At 41.4% G+C, this 14,221-nt stretch overlaps 1 protein-coding gene across 1 annotated transcript in view; it reads right to left on the reverse strand.

The window, feature by feature from the left end:
- Positions 1 to 523: 523 nt before the first annotated feature.
- EFEMP1 (EGF containing fibulin extracellular matrix protein 1) overlaps positions 524 to 14,221 on the reverse strand; it is a 43,887-nt gene continuing 30,189 nt past the window's right edge. The window contains exons 4-10 of the mRNA XM_062489416.1: positions 11,679 to 11,801; positions 8,179 to 8,298; positions 5,893 to 6,012; positions 4,344 to 4,463; positions 2,802 to 2,925; positions 2,485 to 2,680; positions 524 to 682 (exon numbers count right to left, since the gene is read on the reverse strand). Of these exons, the coding sequence (XP_062345400.1) occupies positions 524 to 682; positions 2,485 to 2,680; positions 2,802 to 2,925; positions 4,344 to 4,463; positions 5,893 to 6,012; positions 8,179 to 8,298; positions 11,679 to 11,801 (962 nt within the window). The remainder of the gene's footprint in view (positions 683 to 2,484; positions 2,681 to 2,801; positions 2,926 to 4,343; positions 4,464 to 5,892; positions 6,013 to 8,178; positions 8,299 to 11,678; positions 11,802 to 14,221) is intronic.

The following is a 14,221-nucleotide window of genomic DNA, read 5'->3' on the forward strand; positions in this document are numbered from 1 at the left end:
TGATAGCACATAAATGTCTACAGAAATAGATTTTTATTTACTGTTACATTTTGTTACAAAGTAGTTAAAAATAAGAAGTATATTTTAGCTTATCAGATAACCATTACTTTGCATATCATTTGTACTATGTAATTTGAGATTCAGTGTAGCTGCATTAGAATTTAAAATAAAAACAAAACAGAGGATCTTTGAAATTGCATGACCTATTTGAGTAGGAAGGGTGTGTAAAGTTTTACCGGATAGTATGAACATACAGTTCTCATATAAAAGCATAATATGTATCTAGTCCAAGGAAGGTAATAAAAAAGATTTAAATCTTTATACAGAAAGTGACAATGCCCATGTTATACTATGGAACACATCTACTAATTTGGAATTACAGGTGTAATGTGTGAATAAGAGATATCAACTTACTAAACAAATTCTTTTCAAAAAAGAGAGCGAAATCTATAAATAAAATAGTGCTTTCTTTCAGCTACTATTCTTTGGCTGCTGCGAGTGCCAGCAGAGGTTACTGCAGACACTAGAAGGTGTAGGGTCCCACGATGATGGTTAGCCTCAGCACCGAGCTCGTGCGGTAGTTCAGGCTGTTCACCGTCAGCATCTCCAGGTCCACGATGTGCTCCCTGGGGCCTGACAGGGACTTCACCAGCACCAGCATCGCGCTCACAGCGCTCGTTTGCTGCAACAACAACGGCACAACAAAGCCCGGTTCAGCGCAGCCCACAGAGCATCCGCGCTGTTGTGTCACCGCTCTGTCTCAGTGTAGGCGTGCCCCAGGCAAGGGGCCTTTTAATACTTCCGAAGGGCCGCAAGTAATCTCACACCTGGACTGTGCCCAGAGGAATAAACTGCGCTGTGAAATCTGTTCCTGGTTGTGCTGACTCCCCTAGAGGATGTGGGAAGTGGTAATCTATCCCAGGATGGTTGTTGTTTTAACCCCATCTATCAGCTTTTAAAATAGAGAGCGAATAATTATGTCAAATGAGTCCTAATGTCTTTAACAGAGAGGCAGTTTGTCAGTTGAGGGAAACTCAAAACTCTGTGTTGTGGCTCATACTAAAGAATTTGTGCTGTTCTTGTAAGTGGTGGGAGTTTTTGTTACTGCTGTGTGCCTATTGCTATCCCCATTCTAGTCCTGCTTCAAAGCTCTTTTCCTGGTCTGGGGTTATGCTGCTGGTTTGTCAAACAGCTTTGTCTTTGCCAGATGATAAGAGTTAATGCCATCTCTCCCTTTGCCTACTACAAATATTTTCTCCCCGTGTCACATGAGTTGGGTGCACAGAGGAATCCAATCCCTCTGCTACATCCAGGAGCCAGCTCAGCATTTTTTACTACAACAGTAGGAATAACTTCCAAGTAAGCTTTTGTTTACCATAGTCCCCTGGCAGGAATAAACACATGCTTCCTTATTTAAGGCCTGTGATTTCTTGTTGGGTGGCAACAGGAGAGGGGAATTGTTACTCCAAGGGTCAGTCTGAGGGCCACAGTGGGACCTGTAATAATCTTGTTTGTATTTTAAGCAAATAGTTGTTTGTATTTTGAGGGTAGTTAGGGGGTTCTGATGTGTAACCTGTAATCCAGTGCTTTCCCCTGGATTTGTTTTGTCACAAGACACCATATATGGATGAGTAGTTCCCACCTTGGGTAAACATGGTGTAAATGGCAATACCATAGCTTGGTACACTTGTTGAATGTACTATCAAAAGCCCTTCATCTCCTGATTTGAAGGAAAATAATTAAACACTAAAACCTCCCAATTACTGTGTTTCTGGTAAAAGATTTTTGTGTTGAATCTATTTCACAGAGTGTAAAGCCATATATGAAGGAAAGGATTTCTCAAGAATTTGTAAATATTAAAGGGGCTCAAGAAAATGAGATTTCTTCCCCCAAAAAAACTCTTAAAAAGCAGATGTTCTTGACATTCCCATTCTTGTGTATCTACTTGAATGTATCCCACTGACAGGAAATAGTACTATCCCAAGTATTTTGAACTTCCTTGGGTTTTACTATGGGAAATAAAGCTTAATTTTGTCTTAACATAATACCACTGTAAGTTGGCCTGAGCTTAGCTTGGTATGGAGCACAAATTTCTAAAATGCTGGTATTGATTTCTTCTTTTGCACAATGAGAAATGTAATTAAGGCAATTATGCAAGAAGTCTTTCCATAATTGTGTCCTGAATAAATTAATCTGAGGTGTTGGTACAGAGAGGGGAAGGCAGGGAGTTATTTTATGTGAATGTGACATGGGTGTCCCAGGATTGCTAAATATTCCCGAGTTGAAAGAAACAATTGGAGTTGCAGTTTAGGTTTTTCAGGTAGGAAAGGAAAATGCTTGTTAAAAACTAGAAACCAAGCATGCTTAGTAAGGAAGCACCAAAAAGCTGCTGAACTTCAGGGTGTTGTAGAAGCCTCATGGGGACATTTGGGGTTGTTACAAGGATGGGGCAGTATAGAGGTAGACTCTGCCCCCACTACTCACCCTCAGGTAGAACTCCCCATTCTCGTTGCCAGACTTGATCCTGAAGGTGTTGATGGTATTGGGGTAGATGGTGGTGGCCTGGATCTGGAAGATGTCAGAGGGCACGGTCCTGTCAGAACGGATGCTCATGTACTTGTACACCACTGAGTAGGGCAGCTCCCGGCAAATGGCATTGGACACTGGGCACACACAGCGGCTGCCACACAAACAGGGGTAAGAGCACAGGAAAAGGCATTAAAAGACAATTCTCTGGTTCATCCCATCATGTCCCCTTTTGAGGATGAGCCTAAAAAACCACAATTTCATTTTTCCCTTACTTCTCTGAGGTAAGGATGTAAGGCTCTTGACAAGGATTTCTGGGGTAACAACGGAACCCTCCATGGTAGTTCCAGCAGATTTCATCCTCTCTGCATTCATTAGTGGTCTCACACTCGTTAATATCTAGGAGGAAGGAGGAGGGACTGTGTCAAAGCAGATGGAAATGGGCTTGCTACAAAGGTACCACAAAAAACCTGCTTGTCTGTTGAAAGCCATCAGTTTTCCTTGTCTTGTTTTCTGGGATCCAGCTATAGAGAGTTTCTCTTGGCAGAAGTGGAATAAACTTGCTTATTGGTTGTTAAGCAAGACTGAATGTTTTTAGCTGACTGGAGATGCACTTTAATCATATATAATCCAACCGTGGAAATGCTGTCAAGTTTATAATTAGCAAAGAATGATTTCACAGCAGAAGGTGTCCTGGAGACAAGAAAAAGGTCTCAAGGAAGAATTGTGATTACCTGCCTTTTGCAGCTTCTCAGTTGTTACAAACTGGGTTTCAGGGTCTCAAGTGCTTCATTAATGACCACATTTTCACTAAAATAGCTATAGAAGGAATAGTGAAAGCTCATTTATTGTGCAAAGTAAAGCTTCTTTTGCCTGGGGAAAGAACCGTGAAGGGAGGTGGTAACCGTGAGCCTTGTACTGTATTAATGTTCTCTTTCCTGTCAGTGCCAGAGCCTCACTGTCTATCCACACAGTCTCCTAATTTTCACACAGGCACAGAAAGGCTTTATCCAAATGTCATCTCTTGGAAGGTACAAACAAGTTTTTAGATGCTTAAATCAACTCTTCTGCAATGCTCGGTGTCAGCTGCTGTTCTTCAGGAGGGAAAGAAGTTAATCAGGATTTTGTAAGACCAAATACTGGCAGAGTTATTTTCTCACATTTTCTGTCCCTAATCATCACACTTCTTTATTTCTAAAAATACCCACTGTTGAATCAGGTTTTGCATTTAGAAGCAATAGTTCTTGCACCTAATATATTGCTCTGCAATATTCTTTAATAAGATGCAGAGATTTCTAGCACCACTGAGAAAAAAAAACACAAACTTGAAAATCTTGGCATTTGGTGGCACCTGGCCAGAACATTTATTTTTCTACATGTGAATTATCTAAGCTGCTGAAGGCTTGCGGTTTTTTTCCCCTTTTGTTATCAGAAGAACTCTATCTTGAATTTCTACTGTGGCTGGATTTAGGAGTCTCTCTGAAAAGAAGCATGATATAAAGCATGTCTGTAAAAATGTTCTGTATTTATCTCAAATTTAGAGCCCCTACCTTGACATACAAGACAAGTTTTACCTGTGGGTTGCAAAAACTGAAATTTTGCCTTAGGATACCAAAGGACTCAGAGTTTGAGCTGAAGGGTTCAAATGAGATTAGAAGATATTTAATTAATCATCAGATGCTTTATCAACATATCTTCTGCTATCAGCACAGTAATCCTGTCATGCAATACAACCATTTAGCTAGCAATCATCCTTAGCCTTGCCTGAAGTGGTGTAAATAATGCAGGGCTGAGCCTGCCAAGGGGAGGGCACCTACCTTGACATGTCCTGCCTCCTACTACCTGGTATCCTTCAGGGCACACACAGGAGAACTTCCCTGGCTCGTTGACACACTGGTACTGACATATGTAACTTGAGGTTCTACATTCATCGGTGTCTGCAGAGAGCAGAAGAGCTTTGTGTTACTGGCTTTGAAAATTTGCCTTGCTACAGAACTAAATATAATAGCTAAATGCTTGGGGGGGGAGGGGGTATAAATCTAAAAATATTTATCTGAAACCTGAAATGTTTAACTTCTGCTTAACACCTTAAGAATGGAAGGGTGAGCTCTACTGGGATTTTGTTGGTAATCCTCCAAAAGAATTTTTGAGGAAGCAGAAACTAAACTAGACTTCAGAACAGGTTTGGGAAAATAACTCTTGAAATTTGTGTATACTTGCAGTATTACAAAATGTGATGACTTTGAGGAAAAAACAGCACAGCTGTGAGATCAGTTAGTAAGGCAAAAATGTTGCCTTTTTACTTGTGCCCTACACTTGTGGAGTAGCTCTCTGGGAAAGAGGGAAAGGTCCTTTTTTTGCCTTGTGATAATAATCAGTGGATACTATTCTCCTGCTTTTTTATCCTTGTGTATCTATCAGTCCCTCCTGAGGGAACCCTGGTGTGAAACAGAACTGAACAGTGTACACCACTAGCAAGAGATTAATTAAAACCCATCAAGACGAGCCGTTGGCTTGGAAAGCACAGAGCCCCCTCCTCCTAGCTCTGAGCTGAGCCGAGCTCTTGGGCTGGGCTCGGGGATATCCTTGGAGGCTGCACATTTGCTGTTCCCTGTTCTGTTCAAATAGGATTAGCTTAAGCAGCCTGGCTTAGCAGAGGGAGCATCTGTAACAGCTCTTCCAGCACCTTGGGGAGGAGGGCAGTGCTGAAACAGGCACCTCTCTGGCTCCAAGGCTGGTAGAAAGGATGTGGGCTGTAAGGGTGAGCTCATCATGTGTCCAAAAGGAGATTAGGGCACCCCTGTGGAAACTGTGGCAGAGGAAATAAAGTGGTGACTGTACAATCATCAGGAGACAATCATCAGAGTGGTGTTTGTGTACATAGGCTGCAAAGCACCTCAAAAGCACACTTGTTACTCCCTTAAAATCAGGAATTGGAGGTTTTGTTTCCAGAGAAGCCTAACACACAAAATTGTCCTTGTTTTTGGTGTGCATGCCTTTCCAGTTCATTTAATGGTCCATCAGTGTTAGACCACCCACAATTCCAGGGAGTTTGTGCAATTAGGGTTCAGAAACCTCTTTCTTCCCACTTGGGATCTGAAGTGCAGCAATCTCTGTCCTGTTCTGCACTTGCAATAGAGAGATCTGTTCCTACCTGTACCAGAAATCAGCTGCAGCTACTCAGGTGTGAATTAGCCCCCTTTCTGCCATAAAAAAATAAATATCTTAAGGCTTTTGGCTACAAATTGTACCCCCAGAGTGTTTCCATTTCAATTCTGTCCCCAACTCTGTTCACAGAAAGACTTCTGGGGACACACAAAGAAACAAAAAAAAAAAAATTGCTTTTCCAAGATAAAAAAGTCTCACCTTCACAGTTGATTCTGTCACTGCTTAGCTCAAAGCCTGGATTACACTGGCAGATGAAAGAACCCAGGATGTTGTAGCACTGCTGTGCACATGGGTTGTTGGCATCACATTCGTTTATGTCTGAAAGACAAAATTAGATATTTATCTTGTGTAGGCTGGGCCTGTTGCTCAGCAGAAGCTCTGTTGGCTCTATCAAAGTAGAGCTGCAGTCACTGGAGCAATGTTAGACCTGTGCTTTACATTCCAGGTAAAAAAAAAAAAAAGGTATTTTTCCAGGAATGAGAGTTGTTCTAATGTTCTAATTCTCCCAAAAATGTTTAATGTGGCAATTAAACTCTACATTCCAGCACCTTTTTTTCTGGTATGAAATGCCAAGTCTGTATAAATAATTGATATAAGGAACACATACTGATAAAACTGCTCAGCATGCAGTGGTTAAGATTTATTTGAGCTATTTATTACTCTGAAAATTTGTTCTTTCAAATTCCATTGCAATTATAACATGAGCCTTTGAAGCCAGTAGAGTTCTGCAGAGCTCTAAGGCTTAGACCATACTGGGGGAAGGTATTTTTCTGTGCTACATTTTCCATGCTCTTGCCCATCCCGAGAACATTTTGAGGAAGCTGGTATGAGAAGAAAAGCAATTTTTAATGGGAAGTTTATATAAAGTCTAATTACTTCTGGAATCTATAGCCCTTGTTTGGCACAGATTGTTGATTAACTGCTGCTCCTGTCACTCTTCAGATTTTAGTGTTTTCTGTTGTATTTCTCTCCTGCATGTTTTCCATTTGTGTTTGTATTTATCAGATCTCTTCATGAGTAGAGAGCTGTGCTAGGGAAGAAAACTTTGAGTTCATGGCTTATAAATGTCAGCAACACTGTAAATTTACAGATGCACCTAAAAACTGACCAAGATGAGGCACTCAGAAAAAATGAAACCAATGAAGAGGATATGATTTCTCTGCGTAATGAACCTCCTGGTCCTGAAAATGAATGATAACGGGGGAAACTCATCACAAAGTCTTTTTCTTCCTCTGAGTTCATCTCTGGCAGCAGGGCAAATGATGTACATCATTCCTCTTCCACTACTACCAGGAAGAATAAATTAGGTGGTCAAAGCCCAAGTTCTGTTCATTTTCTGAGAAATATTGACCCATTTTCAGTACAGGCAGAAGTTGATACAAATGTAATGGCTACATCTCTCAACTGTTGCTGTGGGAGATGAGTTTGTCTTGATGCAGCAACCATTCACTTATAAATCTTTTCCTTAAGCTTTCTTCCCCTTCACCTGGTAGAAATGTGCATGATGAAGTTGGGAGGCTGGAAAGCCAGGGAAAGACTATTTGGTGAAGTGCTGAGAGAATCCGCCTTCCATCTGAGCCATGGAAAGGGACAAATAAGTGACTTTTGTCACACAGTTCCGTTGTGTCCACGGGCAATTTTGAAAATCCCATGATCTGGTGAGAACAAAGCAATTCCTGCCTCAGTTCAGAGGTGTGCAGTGTGCCAGGGTGCTGGTGAGGTTTGGCAATGCTTGGAAGGGATGGTGGAAGCTGGAAAACCCAGCCTGATTTCTCTATGTATAAAATATAGATTTTTTTTTTTTTATACACAAAATGTCTATTGAAAACTGAGCATCTCTGTGCTTCTGCAGACAATTAAATTCTATTATTACTTTTGTAATTTTTACTCTAATTTATAAATAAATAATTTTGTTTAATTTTGTTTATTATTTGTTACTCTCATCTTTTAGAACAGATGTTATGATTTCAAACTTGACATCAGTCTTAGTTTTATTGTGTACCTTCCCTTAGTGTTTTATTTCTAAGGGCAACATCACAGCTGAAAGGTCACTCATAGTGATTCTTGTTTCAATTTTAAGCTTTTTCTAGATATTCACATGTGACCTGAAGACTTTGTTTACCATGTGCTGAGGCTAATTACCCTTAACTGCAGTATTGATTCCCAGTTCTGGCTTTTGGGGTGTGAACTGGAAATAATACCAGGAAAGCATAATAATATATATAATAGCATCTAATAATAAAGCAGAACTGCAAGAATAATTAAGTCTAGGATGAAATAGTGAATATAAGGCTTTAGTTATTCCTTGGAAATCTGCTATGCCAACAAAACACCAGTGTTGGAGAAAAATTGAGCTTTCTCTGGCTCTCCTGTAATTCTGAGGAGCCTCTCAGTGCAGTCTGTTCTGGTTGCTGCTGATTTTATTTCAGTCTGTACATGGCAGTCATGTGTCTCTGTCTGGGTGAGCTGCAGAGGAGTCCTTACCCACGCAGGTGTGGTTGTTGGATGCCAGCTGGAAGCCAGCGTTGCACTGGCAGTAGTAGGAGCCGGGGGTGTTCACGCAGCGGTGGTGGCAGTACGGGGGTAGGGTGCACTCGTCGATGTCTGCAGCACCAAAAAAACAGCGGTTAGTTCACACAGAAGCACAGCGCTTCCCTGCTGCTCCCTCCTGCCCCAGGAAACTTCATTGCACTTGATTAAAAGCAGGAGGAAAACTTAAGTGAGCCGGGGACTGCTTCCGTGGCTATTGCAAGATACACTTTAACTTTTCCCGTGTTTTGCGACAATATGCTCAGTTTGTAACAATTTTATGCTCAGTGTCTTCATTTGAACTTCATTTTATTGACTCAGTCCTGCAGCAGTGATTGGTCTGGTTGATTATGTGTAGGTAAAACTCAGTGTTTTGTTCAGCTTTCCTTGATCCCTCAGGACTGGACACGGTGCTGACCAACACAGCCAATGTGGCTTGGAGCTCATTTTCCCAAAAACTCACATGCAGCACTCCTGGTGCATCCTAAATATTTTCAGCTCCATTAGGAAGAGTCCAGATTTTCTGTGCAAGTCCAGGGAAATAGCAAGGATAGAGAATTAATGGGCCTGAAAAGGAAACAGGTGGTTGTGCTTCTACAGGGGTCCCCAGACCCTGCCTTGCTCCCCATGGGTTTCCCATTCCCCTGGTGCCTGTCCTGGGTACCACACAGCTGTCTGTGCATCCCGGGCATTGAGAGCCTTTTGTAGCCTCTCCTTGCAGGCCAGCCCTGCTTTTGAGGTGGAGCAGTCTGCCTCTCCCAGAGTCAGCATTCCTGGTGTTCATCAGAGCTGGGCTTTCACCTGCTGGCCACACAAAACATGCACCACCCCATTCCCTTACCCTCTGCATTTTAAAAGGCTTCCCTGCACTCTGGAGGAGAGAGTGGCTCTGTTTTTGCCTGGAAAACAAGTTTTATTATTCCATTATTTTGTGTGTGTGTGTATGTGTATGGGTGTAGTGGCTGCTTTGAGCTGTGGCCTGCTGGAGCTTGGTGAAGAAATCCACAGCCTGCTCCAGGCTTGTACACAATGGGACATTTCAAAGGATCAACACACACAAATCACACCAGTATTCACTGGAACAAAGAAAGGCAGGCACTTCCCACATCCATGCCAGATCTTGAGTTTCCTACCTCCAGCTGTTTCCACCATAGATGTGTTTAAAAAGAGGCAAAGACTTTTTTTTAAAATGAGGAAAGTGTTTATTTTTATATCATGTGAAAAAAAAAATCTTTAGAAGTTAACCCTTTCTTTGTCACATTTAGGGCTGAACTTAGTGTTTTGGATGATTCTGAATGAAAAGGCTTATGCTGGAAAATTCCTGGCTATCCCTACAATAGCAATTGTCACTGTAATTCTTGTTGCAGAGAAAAATTTGGAAGTAGAAATGGAATAAATTAAGGAGGCACAGTAGGTTTCCATCCTTGACTTTTACAGGACTAAGCTCTTAGAAGCAACTTAAAAAAAATAGGATTATCCATATGAGCAATGCTTTGGTACACTTATACACATAAATGCTTTCAGGATCTGGTTCTTATTCAGTGGGAATTTTCCTTGTGGGATTAGGCACATCAGCTCTGGGCAGATCTAAGGGCTGAGAGTCATCTGATCAATTGGGCCAAATCTGTTTGAAGGGATGCTGGAAAACAATTTATTCTCTCTGCAGCCATGCATTTCAGAAAAAACTCATTTGGCAATACGTGAACAAGCAAATTAAAAAAAATTTAGAAACAAAGTCAGAAACTGTTAGTGAATTTAGATTAAAATCAACCAATTGTTAAAAGTGGTTTTTTTCTTGTCTCTACCTTCAAGCCAAAATAGTCTGGAAAAATTTCTTTCAAATTTGAGAAACATTTCCTCCCATATGGAGAACCTCTATCAAGATCTGGCCCCAGGAACATTTTCTGGCTAAGCTGTTATAAAATCCCCGAAGACAGGCTTTATTCTGAAATGCTGACAGTACTAACTGTTGGGATGTACTTGTAATTTAGGTCAGTGTGTAATATGCAACACAGGTGTTACTCTTGGTTTTGACCTAAATAGGAGAAGGGAAATTTCCCTTTCTAGACATCTACGTGGATAGATTTAGATGCATAAATGTGTTCACATTTAGGTGTGAGGGTCTATGATTCTCATTTCTTCTCAGTTCTGTCCTGTTTCCTGTAAGAATTTAATTTAGGACCATGGGTCTTGATATCAGAAGTGCTGCTGCATGGTAGTAATATAATTTACCTGCTATATAGAAAATCTAAGTAAACCCTAGATATTAAAAAAAAAAAATTAACCAAGACCTTCTAAAACTATTCCTCTACCTGCATTTCAAATTAGTAATCCTTTTTCCTGCACAGAGAACTGAAAAAAAATCAGATACATTTGTGTTTACACCAATTTGACAGTTCAGGACCTGATCTATGTCTCTTAGGAAAGAGATAAGAGTTTTTGGGTTTATTTCTACAGCCTTTGAATGGAATCCTGAAGAAAGAGCCATGCCCAGGAATTGAAGTTATTTTAGGTGTGTACTAAAAATCTCCTCAGTTTCTTATCTATGGCCTTAGCAAGGTTTTCTGAAGAGATTAAGACTAAAACTTGTAGAAATATTATACAGCTTGAAATGCAGGATCCCTGAAAGAAGAAAACCTCGAGTTCTGCTGAGGAAATGAACCCAGTCCCAAACCTTTTTCCCCTAAGCTGCATAAAACCAGTGCACTGTCTTAGAAGAGGCTGTTTTGAATGTCACCTCTTGATGTGTAGATGTGGCTCTTTCTTCACGGCTGTTTTCATTATCTGAGAAACCCAAGGCTGGAGTGCCTCTAGAAGCAATTTATCTATTGAAATGGTGATTAAAGAGGTGTGAAGTGCAGGCTCAAGGGGTGATGGCACTTTGGCATGATGTTCCCACCTGAGAATGGGATAGGAGAGATGCAGTGTTTGCCCTGCACTTCGATTTAATTCTTTGCTATGCTTGCATGGGCCCCAGAGGTGCCAGCAGCTTATCTTGGCACGATGAATAAAGCCTGGTGGGTTTTAGAGGCTGCAGCTCTCCTGTACCTGCATTCAGAGTTTGCATCTCTTTCATTTGTACTCATGAAGCTGAGCAGGGCTCCTGAAGCAGGGCTGGGGGAGGGAGTGTTGTGTCCCACGGACCTGGAGTTGAATCTCAGGGGAAAGATGTGCTCTGCTGTTATCGTGGCAATATCTGGGACACTGGGCAATGCCCCAGTGCAAACAATCACACAATGGGAGCTACTAACAAAACTCAGCTTGTGAACTCCAAGTTTAAAATAATTCTCATCCCATGTTTTAGTTATTAATTGATGTGGTAAAGTGATGATTCCATTGCATTCCAAAGTGAGACAGCTGTTTCACACCACACGTACCCATCTGCTTTGTGACCAACGTGAAATTTGCACCTGTATATAATGAAGGAAAACCACTGAAGGGGAAGCAGCACTTACCAACGCACTGTTCCCCTCGCTTCTGGTAGCCTGGAGGGCACTGGCAGCTGAAGGACCCTCTTAAATTGACACACACTTGGTCAGCTCTACAATTGTGGGTTCCACTTGCACATTCATCTATGTCTTTATAAAAAAGAAAACAAGTTCAATATCAGTCATTAAATGTACTTATAGTATTTAGCCTCTGTAAATGCTTTGCACATCTTCAAGCTACCTGTAAGTGCATGCAGAAAAGTTCAAATGCATTCCCAAGATGTCCTCTCAACCCTTGCAACTATCAGAAATCTGGTCATATTTGAATTCTCGTAGATATTTTCAGATATGGTTATTTTAAACATTTGTTTGTCAAATACCATTAATATTTTGTGCTTGTCAGTCTAGAATTTTCTATAAACTTCTTGCAGCTTCATAATATTTGAATAGTTTGCCTGTTTTGTTTTGCTTTGTTTCTTTTCCCCCACTGGTTGGTTTCATGCTGAATTACTCCTGAAAATTTCAGAAAATGCAGTTCAGCTCTTTCTCAAGGAGAAGAGTTAGAAATATGTTGTTTTGCTGGTACTAAAAGGACTCTGCTGATCTCTTGCATGGTTCCTGTGCTCCATGCTTTTGACAGGGGCTTGGAACTTGGTATGTGGTGGCCTTCTCATCAAGAAGAGATTTGCCTCTTGTCAGTCCCATGAAAATTCCCCTAATTCATTTAATATGTTCAAGTCTCTGGAAACAGTTTATGTATGTTTGTATTAGCACAGTACAGCTAAAACTGCATGTTCTAGCCCAATAGTTTTCAGAGTAATTCAGGCAGCTTTTAGTTTGCACTCAGTGCAGGTTTGTACAAGTATAAAAACAGCATTTTCATTCTGCCTGCTCATTATGACTGCTGGAGGTACTTAATTATAATTAAACTGCATGTGCTGACAAACAAATTACAATTTGCTTTCTCATCTGAACATCCAAAACGTTGGAGAGCTTTTTATTGTAACATGACATAGTACAATGAGATGAATTTTTAATTTTGGCATCATACACAATTTGGAGACTCTAGGCTGAATGAACAAATTCCTTAGGACTTATGATCTCTAGTTTACAAATCTCAGCTGACCTCTCTATTTGTATAGGCACTGGGGATGTTAGTACATCACCAGTGGCAGATTCTGGGTGGTGCTTTGGAAAAAAATGATGGATTCTTTCTCATAGCAAATAAAAATAATTTTGACCACAAGATTCAATAAAAAATAAACCATCAACAGTTTGAATTAATTCTCAATGTTTACCCTTTCTGAAAATGTCCAAATATTTTACACACATCTTCCCTTTTTTGATAGGGAAGCTGAAGGCCTTTTATGTTGGACTGCTCTTTGCATTTCTTCACAGTGTCAGGGCAGAGGCTGCTGTGCTGGTGCAGGATTTGCTGAGCTCACTGTTGTGTCCTGGCACTGAAAGCACATTCCTAGGTGTGAAGACTTTTTGGGGACTATAACTGACTACCTCCTGCCACCCTAACATGGGGCAGCTGAAGGCAAGTCTTTGCAGAGACCTCAAGAGCTTTGTACTCCTGGTTCCTACAAAAGCTGGAAGTAAAATACTTGTACAATACCAGTCCTTTTTTGTTGCCGGCTACACTGGAACAAAGCTTATTTGATCTTTAGGAGCCTCATCTATGAGTAAACATGAGTTCCTTTTTAAGATGGATTAGTTAAAATGCATTGAATAATAAGCTACTCCAGCTAAAATGATTCATAGATTTACTTATGCACTCATGGTCTCTGGCTGTTCTGATGGTAAGTTCAGCTGGACAGAAAAACCATTATTCCCAATTATTGCCTGTTTGCTGCCTCCCCATCTGCAAACCCTTGGAGAGTTTTGATGTCCTGGCCGAGATCTGGGCTTGTAAAAGCTGGGAAGTGAGGGTGGCTTCCCTAGGGAAGGGTGGTAAGGTTGCCATGCTTGGAGTGGTCTGCTCTCACCTGTGCAGGGAAATCAGTGCTGGCAGAGCAAGGCTGGTGGCCCAAAGGTTGTGTTTGAGGGAAATACGGCAGGAGGAGAACAACAGGTGGCACCTGGAAAGGTTTCAGTGCTGGCATCTCCAATATTGCAGTAGTTACAGATGTGTCCTACTGTTGTGACTGATACAGGGGGTGAGGAAGGGAGTGAAGATTTCTGTGCTGAAAGCAGTGCCAAACATGGATTGTGTTGGTGCAATCCCAGTGCAGCCAAGCACTTGTGAAGTATGGGAAGGAGCACTGGTGGAGTTAGCAGTGATGCTATAGCTCTGCCTGTGAGTGAGGCCAGAGAGGAGGCTCCAGCTCTTGGAACTCAGTGTGACTCAGATCACTGTCCATTACAGAAATAGCCTGTTTCCTAGCTGTTCAGGGAGTTACTGGAGAAATAGAGGTGTGGGAGTCATCAGAAGGAAGCAACAGCAAGACTGGAATCTCCTTGGCATGTGGCAGAGCAGCTCCATTTCTCTCTGAGGTGGTAGAGGCAGAGTTAGTAATTTTCCAATGCACACCTACTTCTCTGCCCATGGCAAATGGCACCGTCCT

The sequence above is a fragment of the Cinclus cinclus genome, chromosome 3 (assembly GCF_963662255.1).
Source record: "Cinclus cinclus chromosome 3, bCinCin1.1, whole genome shotgun sequence".
Classification (NCBI taxonomy): Eukaryota; Metazoa; Chordata; class Aves; order Passeriformes; family Cinclidae; genus Cinclus; species Cinclus cinclus.